We start from the raw sequence: 19365 nt of genomic DNA, 5'->3' as shown, positions 1-19365 counted from the left end.
GCTCATGCATGAAGTGGGATAGATATTTCAATATGTTTAGAATATATAGACTCTTTATGACTTGAAGGGAATGGATGTATATGTGAAATACAAGGTAACTTAACAACCTTTCATGGAGGTCCATTGGAATTGATTTATTCATATCTTTATCTTATCCTCCTTTTCTCTAGGTGCTCAAATCATTCACCATCCATTATGTGCCATTTTCATAAAGTGACCACCATTTTTAATGGTAGGGTGCTTGAAATTATTTGGAAATTTCAAGCCCCAACAGAAGGGGTTCAATAATTAATGGTGTAGTGAGGTGACCATTTGGTAGGTACACAAATGCTACCACACCTTGCACAATTTCTCATGATTATTGTTGAAAAAAAGCTATATGACCATATGACACAATATACGACAAAAACTAAAATCCCAATAACTTTGATTTATTAAAGACATCATTTGTATAGAAGTAAATCTCCATCAAAATTCCCACACAATGAACTTATGTTGTGGGTCTATTAGACCCATCACATTCTGTAAGAGACAATTTATCAAAATTAAGAGTTCAAGACATATTATTAGAATCTAATCATCAAAATACAAAATAAATTCTAAGTAGAAACACACTTTATTTCTTAGAGAGAATTATTCAAACTACACAAGATTTTTTCTAGGAATAAATTTCCCATCTTACATTGAGTGCAGGGGACTAGAAGGGTACCTATTTTCCTCAGTAAATATGTATGAAACATTGACATTATACTTGAACATTAAGATGATAGTGTTGGCAATATGTGTTGCCATTGATGTCAACCTGATGTCTAACAATATGTGTTATCCTTGATGATGTGTTCTTGATGATGAGTAGTTGTTATACGGTCATTGATGTTGTTTATGTCAATGGGGAGAATATTGACACTCTTGTCATTTGTTATCAACTTGCAGTTTGTATTGGGATGTCAGATATGTTTTGGTATAATATGAGGATATAGTTATTACCGATTGTAGTTGCTTTAGGTTGTGGATGTCAACCCTCTTAGTGTTTGATTTCTACATTCATCATGAGGTGTTGATGATAATGATGGTAGTATAATGTTGTGGATTTTTAGCATGATGATGATAACTAGGATGTGCTTTCCTTGGCCCTGACACTTTTGTTCAAGATAAGGTTGTTTCTGGAATGTTTGTAGTATGAGGAGATGTGATATGCAGGAAAGAGTTTTTAAAGTCTGGTTGTCTAGAAGAATTCTTCGTATTCTTCTTCTTTCTTCCACATTTGAGAATTTGGTCTTGTGGATTTGGACATGATGTTTATGCTTTGTGAACATTGCACTGTTATCTTTTCAGGCTCAAGTTTTTGTAGCTAATGTGGCTAGTGATTGTTGTTTTCTAATAGTATGGCTATCTATCAGATGTGGATTTTATTGGTCTAGAAAATGCTTTGAATTTCTTCACATTGATGTTTTAGGCACTACGACTTGGAGGACATGCTTGTAATGTTTGTGTGTTGTCTCAATTCCAATTTCAAGTGTTCAGGTGTTTTGTAAGAAGATTTATTGATGTTCTGTTTAGGACTGTCTACCTGACAATGAAGTGTCCTGTATTTGTTTGTGTTGCACCAACATGTATATATGTGATAGTGAGAAAGAAGTATTTGAGAATGATGTTGGATGTTATAGGATTTTCCTTTTGTTCTATACATGGTGTTGAATATTCAGTTTGGTATTGCATTATGTTTGATGTTGTATTTTTAGGTAATTGGTCTGGTTTGACCAACAAAGTTTTGTTTTCCAACTTGTACTATAAACTTTATGGTACATGTTGACTTTCAAGAGTGTGTTAAGTTGTATTTGGGTCCTACTTTTCGTATGTGAGGATCCGGATTGATTTAATTCATTTAGATGCTATGTTTTTGGACCGATTGGTTCTATGCTACATTGTTTATCTACATGTTACCTAGTTGCCACCCTTGGATGATGCGCATTAGCGTGTATATCATTTTGAGCTACTTAAAGAAGTGTAATATGATGTTTTAAGTAATCTTTATCTCCTAGATTGGATGGCATTCACCACAACCATGTTTAGTGGTTGACTTAATAGGACCTATTCTTATCCTTTGTTTTGGCCAACCTAATTGATGTTTGTAATGAAGAAGATGGTATATATAAAAGATTAATTTGGAGTTGTGAAGTGTGGTTGTTATGATGTGAGTGTGTAAATTAGAATATATGTGAATGTGTTTTCATGATCATATCATTTGAAAAGTTTTGTGATGCGAAGATAGTGAAAGTGTGGTGGTGATTGTTGTTGGAGTTGGCTACTTATGATGGTGGTTCAAGTGCAACTTCATATTTGAAGAATACTTTATCTTACTGATTCAAATGTGTGATATTGTATCTTTCCCTAGAGAAGTGTTCTTCAGTTCACAAGTCTTTGTATCTTTCCCTAGAGTAGTGAGCTTCAACTTATAAGTCCTGATGTATCTTGCCTTAGAACAATGAGCTACAGTCTATAAGTCCTTGTGTATTTTGCCTTAGGATAGTGCATCTCATCTTGCAAGTCTTTTAGGTGGCAATGTGCTTCCTTGGCAGTGAGCCTAAAACAAATTTGTAATCATTTCATATATTGTGAGTTGACTCTCACTGTAGTTTTTCTTTGTTTGGGTTTTCCACATAAATCTAGTGTTCTCTTGTGCATTGTGTTTCATTGTTCTATTCTTCATTGCTATTTAAAGATAAGTTGATAGTGTTATGGAAAAATAAAGTTTAAGGTTAAATGTTTTGAGGTCTGGATTGATTCAACCCCCCTCTTAGTCCTAAGGAATGTTCAACATATACCACACCCATATGGAATGACATCTAAGTTCAGCTTTGCCTATTTTTCTCCTTAGAAAGTTCAATGATTGCTCAAGTGGTTTCTAGTAGAGCTACCACCACTTGTTTAGCCTTTTCATTCATTGAAGGACAAGTTATGTTGTAGGCATTGTAGCCTTAGTAGGTGCAACTTTGTTGGAATTGATATGATCACTTGTTGGGTCCACTATTACCACCTTTATGGTTGCAAACAATAGTCTATCCTTCATTTTTTACTAGAGGTAATTGATTCACTATTTAGAGGTTGGTTTGGCATCATGGTTGGATTATAGAATAGTTACTTATTATATACTCAGAGTATTGATGCTAAAAACACATTTTTGACATATTGATATACAAAATTCATTGGACATGGTGCATGCCACTAATTTATATGATTTTTTTCTTGAGGTTCAAGGCAAGTCTATTTCCATGAAATTGTGGTGTTGGAAATTAGTTGAGTAGAACTTATTTACTTCAACACATACCACCATCCAAATAGAGGTGGTAGTGTGGTCCAATAAGGGCTAGAAAGACAAGGGAAAACTAGGAAAATTTAGCTAGATTAATACCTTAAGGGCTTGCTAGTCGAACACCAAGGAATTTCTTGTCCAAGGAGAAAACACTATTAAAGAGATCCTAACATAACAAGGTCCATACCCAAGAATAACATCTGCATGGTTGACTTCCACAAAGTAAAAAATGAAAAAGTCCTTGGTAAGGTTTTAAACTATGTCCATTTTAACCGCATAAGGGACTTTTGAAATATTGATCCAACTTTTAAGCATGCTTTTAGAGGGGATTCTACATTAAAAAAAAGAAGAAACTTACATTGCTTTAGCAATTAACACGTGTTATCAAAATATAGAGGTGTTTTAGAGCTCTTAACATATGAAAGAGTTTACTTCCAAGACTTCTTCATGGGTGGCATCATCATGAATTGTTTTTGATTAAGTAAAAACAGGTTTTAAGGGACCCAAAACCCATTTACATTCGAAAGATATTTAGGAAAGAAACAAAACACAACAGCTGCAAAAAACCAGCAACAGAGAAAAGGACAGCAAGAAATTGACCCCAAGCTCAGCATAACAAGAAATATTAAAAACTCTTCATGGTTTCTTCTGCATCCTGCACCAAGAGCATCATTGCCTTGGCTGCTTCCCTCAAGTCAGTGTTTTCCTGAGCAATCCGACTCTCTTTCATTTTCGTGTCCTTCTCAGCCGTAGTCTGCCTGGTTCTGCGCCTAGGGGTCTGGTGGGTTAGGCTAGAGGTAGGAGCATCTTCAATAATTATCGGGTTCTTCTCCTGGTTTTTCTTTTCCAGATGATTTACCAGCGCATTCATATTCTGGGAGGAGACTTTAAGAACCTAGAGGCTGTGATTCATAAGGCTTTTCAAGGCTTTCTTGTTTCGGGCAATCTGGGCATTGACATTGTCCTTTTCCTCCTCCACCTGTTCCTTCATGATTTTAATGACGTCCTCCAAATGTTTCAGGTCGCCTTTTATCAAATCTTTCTCCAGCCAGTCTTCCATTTCCATTTCCTCCTCTGCTTCACTGTTTTCCATCTCCTCATTCTGTTTCCCAGAGTTAGACATCTTCATCATCTTGTTGATCTTAACTTCCAACTCCCTTTGTTTACCCTGCATGCTGGTGATGTTTTCAACCACCCACTTCTGAAAATTGAAGAATTCAAGGGTGCAGTTGCGGGCGGTATCCAGAATGGTATCCACAGAGTCCTTGCTCTGTTCGGTCTCCTCCACATTAGGGTTTTCATCTTCCGTAGGCTTCAAAGCCTCTTTCTCACTTTTCGAGCCCTTAGGGTTGGGGTGACGATTCTCAGAATTTCCCCCTTCCTCTCCTTCCCCATAGTTCTCCTCCTTGTTAAGCTCCATTTCAAAATCAATTTCCTTATCCTTTCCCTCTTCTTCATCAAAATGCACATCCTTTTCATCCTCCTCGGTTTCAACCTTCCTTTTTTTATGGGTAGGGGTGTTGGGCTCCCTAGTCGGATCAGAGTCAATGCATTTTTCAGATATCTGAGCATTGATGATCAAAGGATCATCCTTGGTAACCCTAGTCTTATCCTTAATATGTTCATAAATCAACAGAATGAGTCCCTGGTGCGCTAGAGGATAGGAGTTGGGCTTTTTTGCATGGTCAGCCAGGCTCTCGTTTAGAGAGGAGGCTAAATAGAAGGGCAAAGATATTTTAGCCCCATGGCGGAAGTGGTTCAAGATAGTGAAATGATAGTTGTAAATTTTCGTAAATCTGCCATCCACAGTCAAATATTCCATTAAAGCCCTAAGAAATTTTTGCCAAAAAGGTTTTACCTGTTGGGGGGTGTAGTATGATATGTTGTCCTTCTTCGCCAGGTTGCCCTTCTTGTCCTCCGTCTTTGGGAAATTTTTGAAGGCCTCAGCAGCATACTTTCTATCCCTGTAGAATTTTGTCCCCTCCATCTTGAGTCCCGTGACCTCCGAGATCAAATTTTCATCGATTTGCCAAATTTCCCCAAATAGGGTAGCCCTGTTATTGCTCCAGCTTTTAGTGAAACCGTGAGACATAGAGTTTCTACTACCATGGAGCTTCTCCATATAATCAGTGAAACCGTGTCTGTGGAGCCTTCTCCACACCTTTCTTTTGCTCTTCCAATTCTCACAACCTGAAGGATAATTCCTGTTTAGGTTGCCTCCCATTTTGCTTTCCAAGTAACAATATCCTCTGCTGCAGGTCTCAATCCACAGATAAAGCTCTGATTTTTTGGTTTCCCCTTGTAAAGACTCTTTCGCAGTTTTGAGACTGCTACTCGTGTTCATACAAACCCAGCTATTATTACTATTATCTTTCGCACACATATGATCTTGGTTATGATGCCGAGAAACACTCATCATCTAGCAGTTTATCCGCCCCCAAAATCTGTCATTGGTACTCGTTCCCCAGAAATTAATCATGATATTAGCTTGATCCATTGAGGCGATCAAAGTATAATTGCTCCTTAATCTCCCGTTTGATGTGATTTTCCCCTATGTATTTGACGTCCTTCTCCAATTTGACCCCTTCATTGGCAAGGATATCCGCTACCTTATTGCCCTCTCTAAGGGTGTGGGTTATAATAATGCTAACATAGTTACTTAGAATATCTTTAGCATCTTTAATAATATTGGCAATATTCCAGGAAACATAATTAATACCTTTAAGGGCTTGTATTATATTTAAAGAGTCCCCTTCGAGCCAAATTTTTTTGAATTTGAATTCCTGAGCTAATTGGAGGCTCTTTAGCATGGCCATAGCTTCAACCACATGGTTATTTTGGGTTCCAAAAGGGGAAGCAAAAGAAGTAATGCAAATTCCTTGATCATTTCTAATAACTCCACCTCCACCAGCCTTTCCAGGGTTCCCTTTAGCCGCCCCATCAAAATTAACCTTTATCCAGTCATAATCAGGAAACCTCCATACAATGTTATCTCTATTCTTCTTATTGTCCGATTTGTAGGCCTTATGTATTATGTTCCATTCAGTAAGGATGTCTTTTTCCATATCATTCATATCAATAATAGCCCATTGTTGATTATTCCTGTGAGGAATGTTGATGTTCTCCTTTATTGCCCTGCATATTTTTTCAAAGACTACCTGAGCATTACACTTATCTTCCCTAAATATCCTGTTATTCCTTTCTTTCCAAATGCCCCAGCATATCATGGGGAGGATCAAAGACCACAGGTTCTTGATGATTTGACATTTGGTAGGAAATTTCCATTTCCAGATGATATCCTTAATGTTCTTGTTCATGACCTAGTTAATTTTCCTTTTTTCCCACATTTTGCACCAAATTTCCCATGTGAAGGAGCAGTGAAAAAATAGGTGATCAATTGATTCCCCCTCCTTCTAACAGAGCTCACATCTATTAGGGAATTTGAAGCCCCTTCGGAATAAATTATCAAGAGTAAGGGTGCTATTATGAGAAGCAAGCCAAAATAAAATGTTGACTTTAGGGATTAGGATGTTGTTCCAAACTTTGCTCCAAATGGGATTACTGGTTTGAGAGAAAGTGTTTTTATAGGTAGAAGCAACTGTGAATTCACCTTTAGGATCACTTTTCCAGAGGAAAACATCATCATGGCTCTTATTAGGGGAAAAGGACAACAACTCTTTATGGAGAGAGGAAAATCCATAGTGGATGTCCTCAAGTCTAACCCACTTATTCTCCTTCCAATAGTCACATACCATAATCCCAAACCTCCTTTTACACTCTTCAATAATTTGACTATTGTTTTGATCATAAAGGGCTTCATTTTTCATCCAGGGGTCTTCCCAAAACCTTATTCTTTCACCTTTTCCAAGGACCCATCCAACCCCAGCTTTTGCAACTTTTATGGATTTGGTTATACTATTCCAGATGGAGGATCTAGCCGGGATATCTTCAGAGTTAAGGATTCCTCGGATAGTCTAATTCTTAATGTATTTGTCAAACCAAATTTGATTCCAGTCTTTCTTAGTATCATAGGCTCTCCATAACTGCTTGGCAAGAAGAGCTTTGTTAAAGGTTTTTATAATTTTAATCCCCAACCCTCCTTTGTTCTTTGGTCTACACACTTTGTCCTAGGCAATCAAAGGTATTCTCTTTTTTTCTTCCACTCCTAACCATAAGAATCTCTTCTGAATTCTTTCCATAGCTTCAGCAAATTTAGTCGGAATACCAAACAGACTGAGGGCATAAACAGGGAGATTTTGAAGGGTAGCTTGGAGGAGCTGCATTTTCCCAGCCTAAGATAACATTGAGCCTTTCCATCCTGCAAGTCTCTTATTAATTTTATCAATGATCATATTCCAGAAGGAATTTTGGGGTGCCAACCCTAAAGGAAGACCCAGATAGGTGGAAGGGAGCATTTCCACTTTGCACCCAATAATGCTAGCAATTTTTTGTTGTCTTATGACCGGAGTATTGAGGAAGTACATAGCCGATTTGTCCCAATTTACTTGTTGACCAGTTGCCAATGCATAGGAGTTGAGAGCTATTTTGAAGGCATCAACCTCCTTGACTGAAGAATATCCCATGAGGATAGTGTCATCAACAAATTGTTGATGAGTGCAAAAGACATTGGTAGAGGAAGGTTGAAGACCTTTGATAGTTTTGCTTTGTTTCAACTTATGAATCAATCTGCTTATACTTTCAGCCAAAATGGTAAAAAGGATAGGAGATATGGTATCTCCTTGTCTTAGCCCTCTAGAAGTTTTAAAAAAGTTTGTAGGAGATCCATTAACCAAAATAGAGAACATAGGAGTAGTGATTAGTATTTGATAATCTTATCATCAAAACCAAAAGCCCCCATGATCTTAAATAGAACATCCCACTCAACTCTATCATAAGCCTTTGCCAGATCCAGCTTTATCAAGAAACCTTCTTTCTTTGCAGCACTGAGGGAATGAATGTTCTCATGAACAAGAATGATTGAGTCCAGAATCTGCCTACCAGGAACAAAGCCTTTTTGCTCTTCAGATATGATGAAGGGAAGCACCGCCAAAATTTTAGTAGTCAAAAATTTGGATATAATTTTGTAGAAAGAGTTGCATAAGTTAATTGGCCTAAATTTTCCCATAGAATCCGCCCCAACAACTTTGGGGTTTAAGGCTATAAAAGTGGAATTCAATTCCTTAAGGATTCTTCTAGATCCAAAAAACTCTTTAACTGCATTAACCCTATCCTCCCCCACAATACGCCAGAATTCTTGGAAAAAGAACATAGGGAAGCCATTAGGACCCGGAGCTTTATCCCCTTGAAAAGAGAAGCTTTTTTGATTTCTTCAGCAGACGGGATGACAGAAAGGGCCTTATTTTGCACATGGTTTATGATCTTAGGAATATTATTAACCAAATTGAGTTGATGGGTCTGATCAAGGTCCTTGTTACTAGAAAGGAGCTGCTTGAAGAATCTAACAGCTTCATCCCTTATATCATCCTTATTAAGCAGAGTGCTCTTCTCAACAGTTAGTCTTGTAATTCTATTTGCTGCCTTATGTTTTAGAGAAGTCATGTGAAAAAATTTAGTGTTTCTGTCCCCTGCCTTCAACCATATAGCCCTGGATCTTTGTCTCCAATATATTTCTTCCTTAGAAATAATGTTGTGGATGTTGCCTAGGACCTTATCTTCCATGGCTTTGGAATAGATTTTGTAGCCTTCTTTCTAGATGGACTTTTGTATCTGGTCCAGTTCCTCCTTTAATTTTTTCTTTGAATAAAAAATATCACCAAAGACCTTCTTGTTCCAGGTCTTAATATTGGTTTTGACATATTTAAGTTTTTTGGCAACTTTATACATGGCAGTTCCATTAACATCAAGATTCCACCATTCAGCAATGGAATTTTCAAGATTAGGGTGGGAGATCCACATCTTTTCAAAATGAAAAGGGAATCTTTGATTATTCTTAGAGTCTTCAGCAACAAAGGAAATGGGATAATGATCTGACCCAATTCTATTAATAACAAAAAGGGAACAACTATGAGAAAGAATCCAATCATTAGAGATAAGGGATCTATCAAGTCTTACTTGGATGAGTTCATCACCATCTCTTCGGTTAGACCAAGTGTAGGAAGCCTCGTTGAGATCCAAATCAATGAGAGCATTGTCATTAATAAAGTCCATCAGGTCAGATCTGCTATCTGGTTGAGCTTGACTACCTCCAAATTTTTCTATGTCTTGCAGAGGAGTATTGAAATCTCCCATCACAACCCAGCTATGCATAGAGAAATTTTTCCTTTTATGTTGAACTCTATTCCAGAATTTACTTCTAGCAGATTTGGAGTTAGGGGCATAGATATTAGTGATAACAAATTCCTTACCATCAAAGATGCTTCTAGCTTTTAGGGATAAAATATTGCCATCCACATCTATCATATCTCCAGAGGTTGTGCTTTTATTCCAGAATATAGCAACCCCTCCTGAGGCTCCATTCGAGCTATTGCCACAGACCCCTCCATTTTTAAAAAACTTTAGTTTCTCCACTTTCTCTTTACTCATTTTTGTTTCCTGAACCAGGATAATATCCTGATTTTGATCTCGAATAAGGTTCCTTAATATATCCTATTTATTGAGACCATTTAGGCCTCTTATGTTCCATGATATTATTTTCATTGGGAAGCCTGGGGGTAGGAATCCTTGATAGTTCGCTGCCTTCCATCAGCTATGTTTTTCTTACTCTCCTGGTCCCTATGCCATTTCATAGTTTTGCGTCCCAGTGGGGATCTTGAGGCCCCAAAATCGGCCTTAGATCTGGTTTTGGTTTTTACTCCATTAGGACCTCCTACCTTCTTGGCCTTAATTTTCTTTCCATTTCCTTTTGTGTTTTCTTGTTGTTGTTCTGCTCTAGATTCATCTTGCATGTTGCTCCATAGGTCTTCTCTTCTCTAGGATGAAGTGGTCATATTCACTTCTATGTTCTGGAATAAAGCATTTAAGTTTGCTTGTGGTGACCCAAACTTATTACTCCTTCCCATTTCTATTTCCTGTTCTTGAGATTCTTCCCCTAAACAGGGTTCTCCTTTCTTTGATATGGGTTCATGTAGCTCCTCATGATGAAAGTCAGTGATATCCTCAATCTCACCATCTTCAAGTGTCTCTGCGCCGATTTCATTCTCCTTCTCCTGTGACTGAAGGGCCTCAAAGGTATTGCCTATCTTGATCTCAAACTCCTTGGTTTCATTCTTCTTGTTCCCCTTCAGGGGGGGGTCTTTAGGAGGGTTAGTGGAGTCAACTTTCTGATGTTCTGGTTTGTTTACTAGATTTCCGCTTTTTTCTTCTAACTTGTTGCAATCTTTGTTGTTATTTTTTTCTTTCCAAACTGGTTTGTGAATATTTTTTCCTTTAATCTCAGGTCTTTTAGGGTTGCTGGGGCAAGCCTTAGCCCAGTGACCTGCTTTTTTGCAAGAGAAACACACAAAAGGGAGAGATTCAAATTCAATGGCTTGTTCCCATAACCCAAGTTTGGAGTTTATGTCAATAGTACTTGGGAGATCCATATTCTATGATATGTTGATGCAGATGCGCGCATACACCAATCTCTTGCGAGCTGCAGTCATTGGGTCTATCGCAATAAGCTCCCCAAAGGAGTTAGCAATTCCTGAGAAAACATCCTCCACCCAGTATTCCAATGGTAGCCCGGGCAACCTAACCCACACCAGAGCAGATTCAAAAAAAGAGTCATTTAGTTCCATATTAGGGGTCCATTTTCTAACAGAAAGAGAGGATTTTCCAAACATCCAGGGACCCCCACTTAGAACCGCTCCCAGATCTTCTCCACATGAAAAGGAGAACACAAAAAAACCTCTAGGCAGGGCAGAGACTTCAACTTGTCCTTTCATTCTCCATTTTCTCTTAACAAAGGATCTAACATCCTCAATATTAGGTCGAGGTCCAACAAATTTCCCCACCAGAGAAAGAGTCATTAAAGAGATACTATGGTCAATAACCAAATTAGGAATCTCAATCGCAAGTTTACCTGTTCTATTGTCTGATATATCCTTCACAAAGGGGAAAGATGATTTACCAGTCAGTTTACTAGATGCTTGTCTAGCAAAGAGACTATTCCATGGTTTAGGTATTCGCCCCTCCTTGGTATTTCCTGAGTCGATCTGCACCGCCTCAGGGCTTGAATCTTGCGAATTTTTTAAGTTTTCAGGATCGGGAGGAGGGTCCCATATTCGTGGGTCCCCATCCTATCTTCCATCCTCATCATTAGATGTTTGTCCTCGAGCTGCAGTGGAGTCAGACCCAGAGGAACCAACATCGCTGTTCCCTCCATTTTTCGAATTCAAATTTCCCCTTGCAAACGCTGTTCCCACTGTTCCCTCCATTTCTCTCAACTCAAATTCTCACCGCATCATCATGAATTGTTACAAAACCAACCACTTCAACATTAATAGCTAAAACATTTGATTTAGATACTTTGCAAAAGATTAAACAATAAATACTAGATATAAAAAATAAATATTTATATATCCAAAAAAACATATTAATAAAAAATAATTGATATAACAACATATTATTAAGAATTGCTAATCTCATTTAATAAAATCTTTATTATAATATTTTTTTTGTATTGAAAAATATTGGAATTCAATATCATCTAGATAGGTGTTTACAACATATACCACCTAACAAACCATTTGTTAGAGTCTCAATACCACCCCCAAGCAATTATCCACACCAAAAATTAGTTAAAAAACAAACCAGCTAAGCTCTCCTTAGTACAAATTTCTTTTCATTTTTAATTTCGTTCGTTTCGAGTCTGAAGCACTTTTGAGAAATTAAAGAGCAACGAAGCCCGGTGTTAGCACCGCTGGAATTGGCACTTACACGTCAGTATACACGGGCATTTTTCCTCTGCCAGACTAGCACAGCCTACAGGGCTTTCATTTTTCTTCTTCTTTCCCGCGCCTTCGCCTTCGCCTTCAGCTGCAGGTATTCATCATATTGCCCTTCTGTTGCGCGCGTCGCGCTTATTGGATTCCTCTGGGACTTATCAATCGCAATTCATTCTAGATAATTTAGCCAGATGTCAAATAAAGCAGGCTATGAATTACATATCAGATGTAAACATTGTCTAGTTAATAATGCACACAAGCTGTGCTTTAGCTTTTTCAGGTCTGTCCACGGTGTTCAATTTGTTATGGGAATCATTATGCTTTTGGATATTATTTAGCGATAGATCGATTCGAGTTGACATATACGGATCATTCAAATTTGATGGGAGGGCGTTGGGACGCTCATTGCAATTCAATTAAATCGAACTGCTTTAACCCATTTCCTGTTTGCATGAATGCGATTCCATTTCCTCTTAGAAATTATATTATTTGCCCCTCAGATCCGAACTCTTTGCCTTGCATCACATCACCATAGCCATCATACTCACTATCACTCTTGTCTATACCCACGCTCATGCCTTCATCTTCATTCTCTTTCAAGTAACGGGATAATAAAATCAACAAATATGGAATCCTTACATATATTTAATGGGATTTGCTATGGAAACTGGAAAGGGTGGTGGTAAAAATTTCTTAACAAATTGATACTCGTTACATTTTCTTAATAAATTGATACTCGATACATTTTGTTTATACAAGAAGGCCATTCAAGTAATTGTAGATGGTTGAAATGTTTTCAATTTGTTTTTTGTGCTTCCTGAACATAAAGTTGTAATGTACATGTTTGTACAGAATTTAAAATCTAACCAGGTTGTCTTGGTAGGGATCTTGTTTACAAAGCGATTTCCTTGAACGAAACATGGAACAAGCTAGTTTGGAGCAACGCCTCTGTAACCGGATGCGTTTATGGGAATTTGCAGACCAATACATAATTGAACCTACAGATGGTGGGAATTGTGGTCTTTTATCCATTAGTCGCATGGATGGAGCATTGCAATCGATAGGTGATCTTTTCTTATTCCATATCATTCACATTTATGATTGTCTGATTTTAGTAGCTCGTAAGTTCTTGTTTAAATGTAAGGTTAATTGTTGAATAAATAAAGAAGAGTGTTTCGAACATATGTACGGTCACAGAAAGGTTAAAAATTACATTTGCCACATTGTTTGACTTCTGATGTGATCCTTTTTTAACTTTATCAAAATGCCTAAAGGTTGAGGATTTGATCATCGAACATGATAAAAATAAAGAATTCAATTGGTATCATATTTTCTTTTCAGGAGGAAAAGCCCATGACTAGATGTATATGTCTAATTTGACCCTGAGATGATGTTAGATGACAAGTATATAATCAAATTTAGGTTCATCGCTATGCAATATCTTCTAGAAGAAATTATGTTTGAGTATACTGTGCAACTCTATTTAAAGTTTATTGTCGTTTATTTGACATTGTTAATTTTGAGTTGAAGATGTCAGCTTAAATCTGTTACATAATGCTATTAATGTGCAGGAGAGATGCCTGTCAATCATTCAAGTCAGCGTCTTCGGACACAGACTATTTTTGGCCTGGCTGGAATCGTTAAACTTTTTGCAGGCAAGTATACAATCATAGAGAGAGTGAGGGAGAGGAAGATATCAAATGTGTTTCTTGATATCCTGTTTAATTGGTATTTATCACTTGACCATCACATGTATAAGACACTTTCTGCTTTTCTCTTCAATTATCATACTTGTTTGTGGGATTTTGTCACAAACTTATTATAACTACTTCATTGGACTTGCATGCAAGCTTTTACTGTAATTTTGCATAGACATTTTGCAACAGATGTTGCGTTTTTGTCAATCGAATATGTTATCCTCATCCAAACGGTCTCTAAACATATAAAATACCCAGTCGTTACACAAATGGTTAGATAACATGAAATTACTTTTGTATCTGCATATCAATAAGCACAAATAGTTCAGATACTTCAGGGATAATAAACTCATCTAAGTCAGATATAAATGAATTTACTTAGCAGTTTTTGACTGAAAATGGTTCGAAATGTTTGATATGTTTGATCTATATCTACAATAATGGTAGATTTTTACTGTCAGGAGCATCATACCAATAGGTATTTCCCAGCTACCTAATTTTATCTATTTAATGTCAGGATCCCAAGTTGTGTGCTAGGGGGGGAAATAAGTATTACGTCATTTCTTATCTGTATTAAAGAGTTGCAAATGTGTTACAGGACAAGGGCACTTCTATTTTATTAGAATGTCCCAAGGGTTAAAAAGATATAGTCATAAAGGTCTTATGAGTTACAAGGGATCTTATCACAGGGAGTTATAAAAAATAATTGACAGATTCATAGAGGAGTTTAGGTGGTGTTATAGAAAATTAGGGAAAGATTTCAATGATGTCCATGAGACCAAGCAGTCTAAGGGACTGAGAATTGCAGCCTTAACTAATCTTCAAATTCCTTTCGATGTTGGATCTACTACTATGGATCTTGACTAGGAAGCTAGCAGTTTTGCTAATCCTCGCTTTCTCAAATAACTCATGGAGGCTGCCAACTTTCAAGCTGTTTTCATACTGAGTACGGATATTCTCTTAAGTTGTGCACTCCATGATAAAGTGACATGTAGTCTCCACCACCCCCTCGCTATATAATATATGCAAGTTCTCTCTTCCCAAACTTAGGTATAGTCCATCTACCAGTTTTGCACGTAAGATGACACGATCTGGTCCTGAGCTGCGCAATTAACAACCTTGCTTTTTCTTAATAACTGCCCGTAAATATGTTTTTTCACCACGTTCCTAGGTTGGGTTAAACTCTTTGACGTAGTAGGCTTTTTTCCTCCTAATTTGCCTTGTCCACATGGCAGCCCTGAATTTTTCCATCACATGTTTTTTTATTTCCTCATTGGTATCATTCATGCAAATTGATGTCCCACTTGCTCAACCATTTGTTGTTTTGTTTCACCCAAGTTTTCTTCTTACAGCCAAATTTCTCCTTCATAACTATTTTGGGCCAATGATGCTTATCCATGTTTTCAACCTTAAATAATTTAGCAGCCAGGTTATCACTGATGCCTTCAATGTTCCTGCTTCAGCCAAAAGAATCTCATAAGGGAGTGTGGTTTTGAATTTGAAAATGCTCGTGATTAGATATAATGAATCCTCTAGCTCGAAGGGTGTATTTAAGGGATATAATGAACCCTCAAAGGCTTCCATGGTTTATATTTTATCACAATGGAAGATAGCAGTGAGCTGAGATGTGAAGTTTGATGAGGATTCTTAGTCCTCTTAAGTCTTAGGAGCCTCTAATGGAGATTGTAGAGGGTGAACAATTTTTTGTCCAAGATGTTGATCTGAGATACAAAAGGACCAAATGCAGTTCAACCAAGTTTAAGTACAAGGCTTTTTACGTTCTAGTATAGTAGGAAGCATAGATGACTTACTTAGACATTGTAGGAGGAACAATAACAAGTAGGTGCCTTGAAGAATTTTGTTTAGGTAAATCATACCCCTAAGAAGTTTCTGTAAGTTATATTGTATTTATGAATTCCATCATTGATGTAGAGCCTTCTAGTTTTGAGTAGGAAAATTCTCAATATGTGTGGTTGAGAAACATGGTAGAGGAGTATCACTCTATTGTGTAGCACAATGTTTTAGAGATAGTGTTAAGTGTAGAAGGAAGTCAGTAGTTGATTCCATGTGGTGATACAAGTTTTGACATGCAGCAAACCACAGCATAGAGAAGTACAAGGTGAGTTTTGTTGCATGAGGGTCCTTCCACAGAGAGTGCATTGACTATGGCAAGGCATTCGTTGCAATTGCAAGACACACTTTTCTAAATGGTAGGATAGATGAAGAAGTGTATGTTTGGCTTAAGGAGTTTGAGCTGCATGAACAAGAGACCCATGTATGCAAATTGAAAAAGGCCCTATATGGGTTGAAGCAAGCACCACATGTTTCATACTCATGGATTGATGAGTAATTATTGAAGTTGGGCTTCACCAAGACTTCTACAAATTCTAACCTTTACTATTTGTTTTACAAATCTGATTTGTTATTTTTGGTATTGTATGTGGATGACATGATCCTTATAGATAGCTGTGAATGGTGCCAACTTTTTGATATGAAGGACATTGACTTTATGCACTTTGGGTCTTAAGGTGTGGCAAGGTACATGTGAGATTTTCCTCGGTCATGGGAAGTAAACAATAGGGATTATAAAGAATTCAAATGGTGGATTGCAAGCCTTTGGGTATTCCATTGGTTCCAAATATGAAGCTGATTTTGAATTCAAAATAAGATTTGGGGGATATTTTTTGTGTATGGGAAGTTGATAGGTTCCCTCGTGTACTTTGTGAATACATGATATTATAGTTGATTTGTAGTGAATTCATAGAGCTAGTTCATAGTTGACCCAAGGTGGATTCATTGGATTGCCACAAATCACATGCTCCAATTCATGAGGGGGACTAATCAGAATGGGTTGAGGTATGTTGGACATGGAGAGTTGATGTTGCATGGCTTTGTGCGTTTAGATTGAGTAGGTGATACTAGTGCTAGGAAGAGCATTTGAGGGTTTTGTTTCAACTTGGAGTTAGGTATCATATCTTGGTTTGACAAGAAGTAGGCAGCAATGATATTGAGTTCAACAAAGGAAAAGTACATGGCCGCTTCTTCTACTAGTTGCAAGGATATTTAGCTTCACAAGCTCACAAAAGAAGTTACCTATTAGATGATGGAGCCAAGAATTGTGTATTGTGACAATCAAAGTTGCATCAAGTTCCTGAGGAATCAGCATCAATGTCTATTTCATAGATGGCGGCCTCTAGTCTAGAAGAGATGGTTGCATCACTATCTATCAGGATTGGTTCCTATTGGTTGTATCAACTATCATGTATATCCATAGATGGGATGGTGGCATCACTATCTTCGATAATGAGTGATGCCAACATCACTTGATCTAGTAAACAATCACTCTAAGTATACAGACATTTGGTATCATTTCCTCAGAGACCAAGTTTAGAAGGGACCAATGGTTCTTAAGTATGTTCCCTAGGATTTATAGGTTGTAGATATTTTGACAACTTCTTTGGCCGAAGGGAAGTTTGAGTTGCTAAGGGAGAGACTGGGTTTGACAGAAAAACACTTTCCTTGGAAAGAGGGAGTAATATATTTTTGTAGCTGTTGCAGTTAGCTGTCTCTTGCTGGTCCTTCATATAGTATATATTTTGTTGATTTTCCTAAGATGGAGAAGTTGAAAATATTTTGCTGAGGAAATTCACATCTATCAATGTACATACAAACAAGAGTGGGAAAGTAGCACCAAGGTGCAAGAGTTTGTTTGATATAAAAAGAGTACATATGTTACAGCTCCAAGATACAAAAAACTTCAGAAGTTCTTTTTGCTATGGGCTTTGGTAATGTTAGATTGATCTATAAGGTAATTGTGTCCTTTGTCATGCCCGTTGGTAGTATTACCTTAATGAAAATAGAGAAAATTGGGCCCATTTCAAAATGTTGCCATAAAGTAAATGCAATCCCTTTTTGCTTCTGGTTTTAGATATATACTCATTTGATAGTTTCTTATTTTAATTGAGAAAAATATTGGAAACATTAATTTTATATAAATAAAATTTTCTTTTGTTATCTTTAGCTACAAAAGGTATACCAATCATTGGTATGATTTCATTCATATCTAAAATTTTGCATTAACAAGTTTAGTTTATTGCTAGGCTATTTTTGCTAACTATACGTATGCTTAAAACTAAAGGCCAACTAATAATCTTTCTTTTGGGCTCTGAAATTATTAAATTCATTTTCCTATTATTTAAAACTAAAGGCCAACAAAGTGTTTCGAGATCATTGCATTGAGTGTATTCCCTGCATGCTTTTAACTATTTATTATGTAATGTACAGGGGCATATGCTCTGGCCATTACTGCTCGTGAATGTGTTGGATCTTATAGGGGCCATCCCATTTTTAGGGTTCTAGATATGCGATTCCTGCCTTGCAATTCTGCTTTGCAAAAGTCAACACCGCAGGAGGTAAACATTAATTCATATAATTTTAGATTTTTGATATGTCAGCTTAAGGTTTTCAACTATATGTGTTATGAATTAATGATTTAGCAGAAAAAAGCTGAGGACGAGTTTACCAAGCTGTTGAGGACTGCAGAGAAAACACCTGGCTTGTACTTTTCATATGATGTAGATTTAACTCTAAAGTAAGGTCACAGATTGATCTCTTTAATGTTGGATAATGTTTTGGGTGGATGTAAATTATTTGAGTGCTATGTCAATATTGTTCTGTTATGAAAAAGGATCACTACTTATTTGATTGTATGTGCAATGCTGGATTTGAAGTGCACAAAGGTCTGACAGCTTGAAAATTGAGTCCAAGATGCTGCCACTTTGGAAGCAGGTATGTTAATCAAAATTTCAAGTTTGTTAGTCATATAAATCCCTATATTTTGAAGACTTTTTCAACAGTAGGATTTCACATGCTCTTGATTAACCATAACTTTTGTTTTTACATTTTTGGAATTTATTGGGTAAGGATCCTTATTGAGATGGTATGTCCATTCAATCAGAAATTTTGATTTTACATTGTGGTAATTATTGTCTTTGTGAAGAATAATTAGTGGGATGATAAGAACATTGCTTCTACAGTTGTTTTCAATAGAGACGATGAAGCTTGGTGTTTAACATTATTATTCAGCTAAACATCTGCTCTGAACACAATTCAAATTCTTTTTCCATGTGTTGGATATGCTTTTTTCCAATATGGATATATTCTTTTTGCTGTAATTATCTTCTTGATTTTATTGTTTTATGGGTTTATATGGATGGGTTTAGTTCTTGGTTAAGGCATGGTCCTTAAAATGTACCTTGATTTGTGTACACAAGCTGTCAATTTGTTTGTATATTCTGTCAGTGCACTTCAAGTCCTCTTTCTATGTGTGTTGTATATGCTTTTCACGCTGGAGATTTTCTTTTGCACTAATTATCTTCTTAATTTAATTATTTTGGTAACAACCTCCAAAATGCAACCTCAAAGTTTCATAAGCATTAACTAAAACAAACATCCCAATGCTAACAAAAAG

General features: G+C 36.9%; 1 protein-coding gene across 3 annotated transcripts in view; it reads left to right on the top strand.

Annotated features, from left to right (window-relative positions):
• Nucleotides 1–12092: 12092 nt before the first annotated feature.
• Nucleotides 12093–19365, top strand: part of LOC131031990 (phosphoinositide phosphatase SAC7) — a 211088-nt gene continuing 203815 nt past the window's right edge. The window contains exons 1-6 of one of the 3 annotated variants that reach the window (XM_057962870.2): nt 12093–12295; nt 13082–13262; nt 13770–13853; nt 18180–18307; nt 18395–18486; nt 18626–18683. In XM_057962870.2, the coding sequence (XP_057818853.2) occupies nt 13118–13262; nt 13770–13853; nt 18180–18307; nt 18395–18486; nt 18626–18683 (507 nt within the window). In that variant the 5' untranslated portion in view covers nt 12093–12295; nt 13082–13117. Of the gene's footprint in view, nt 12479–13068; nt 13263–13769; nt 13854–18179; nt 18308–18394; nt 18487–18625; nt 18684–19365 lie in introns of all 3 variants that reach the window. The other 2 variants (XM_057962878.2, XM_057962886.2) reach the window with 2 other exon arrangements.

Source organism: Cryptomeria japonica, chromosome 6, assembly GCF_030272615.1.
Source record: "Cryptomeria japonica chromosome 6, Sugi_1.0, whole genome shotgun sequence".
Classification (NCBI taxonomy): Eukaryota; Viridiplantae; Streptophyta; class Pinopsida; order Cupressales; family Cupressaceae; genus Cryptomeria; species Cryptomeria japonica.
This window is presented reverse-complemented; position numbering and strand designations above follow the sequence as displayed.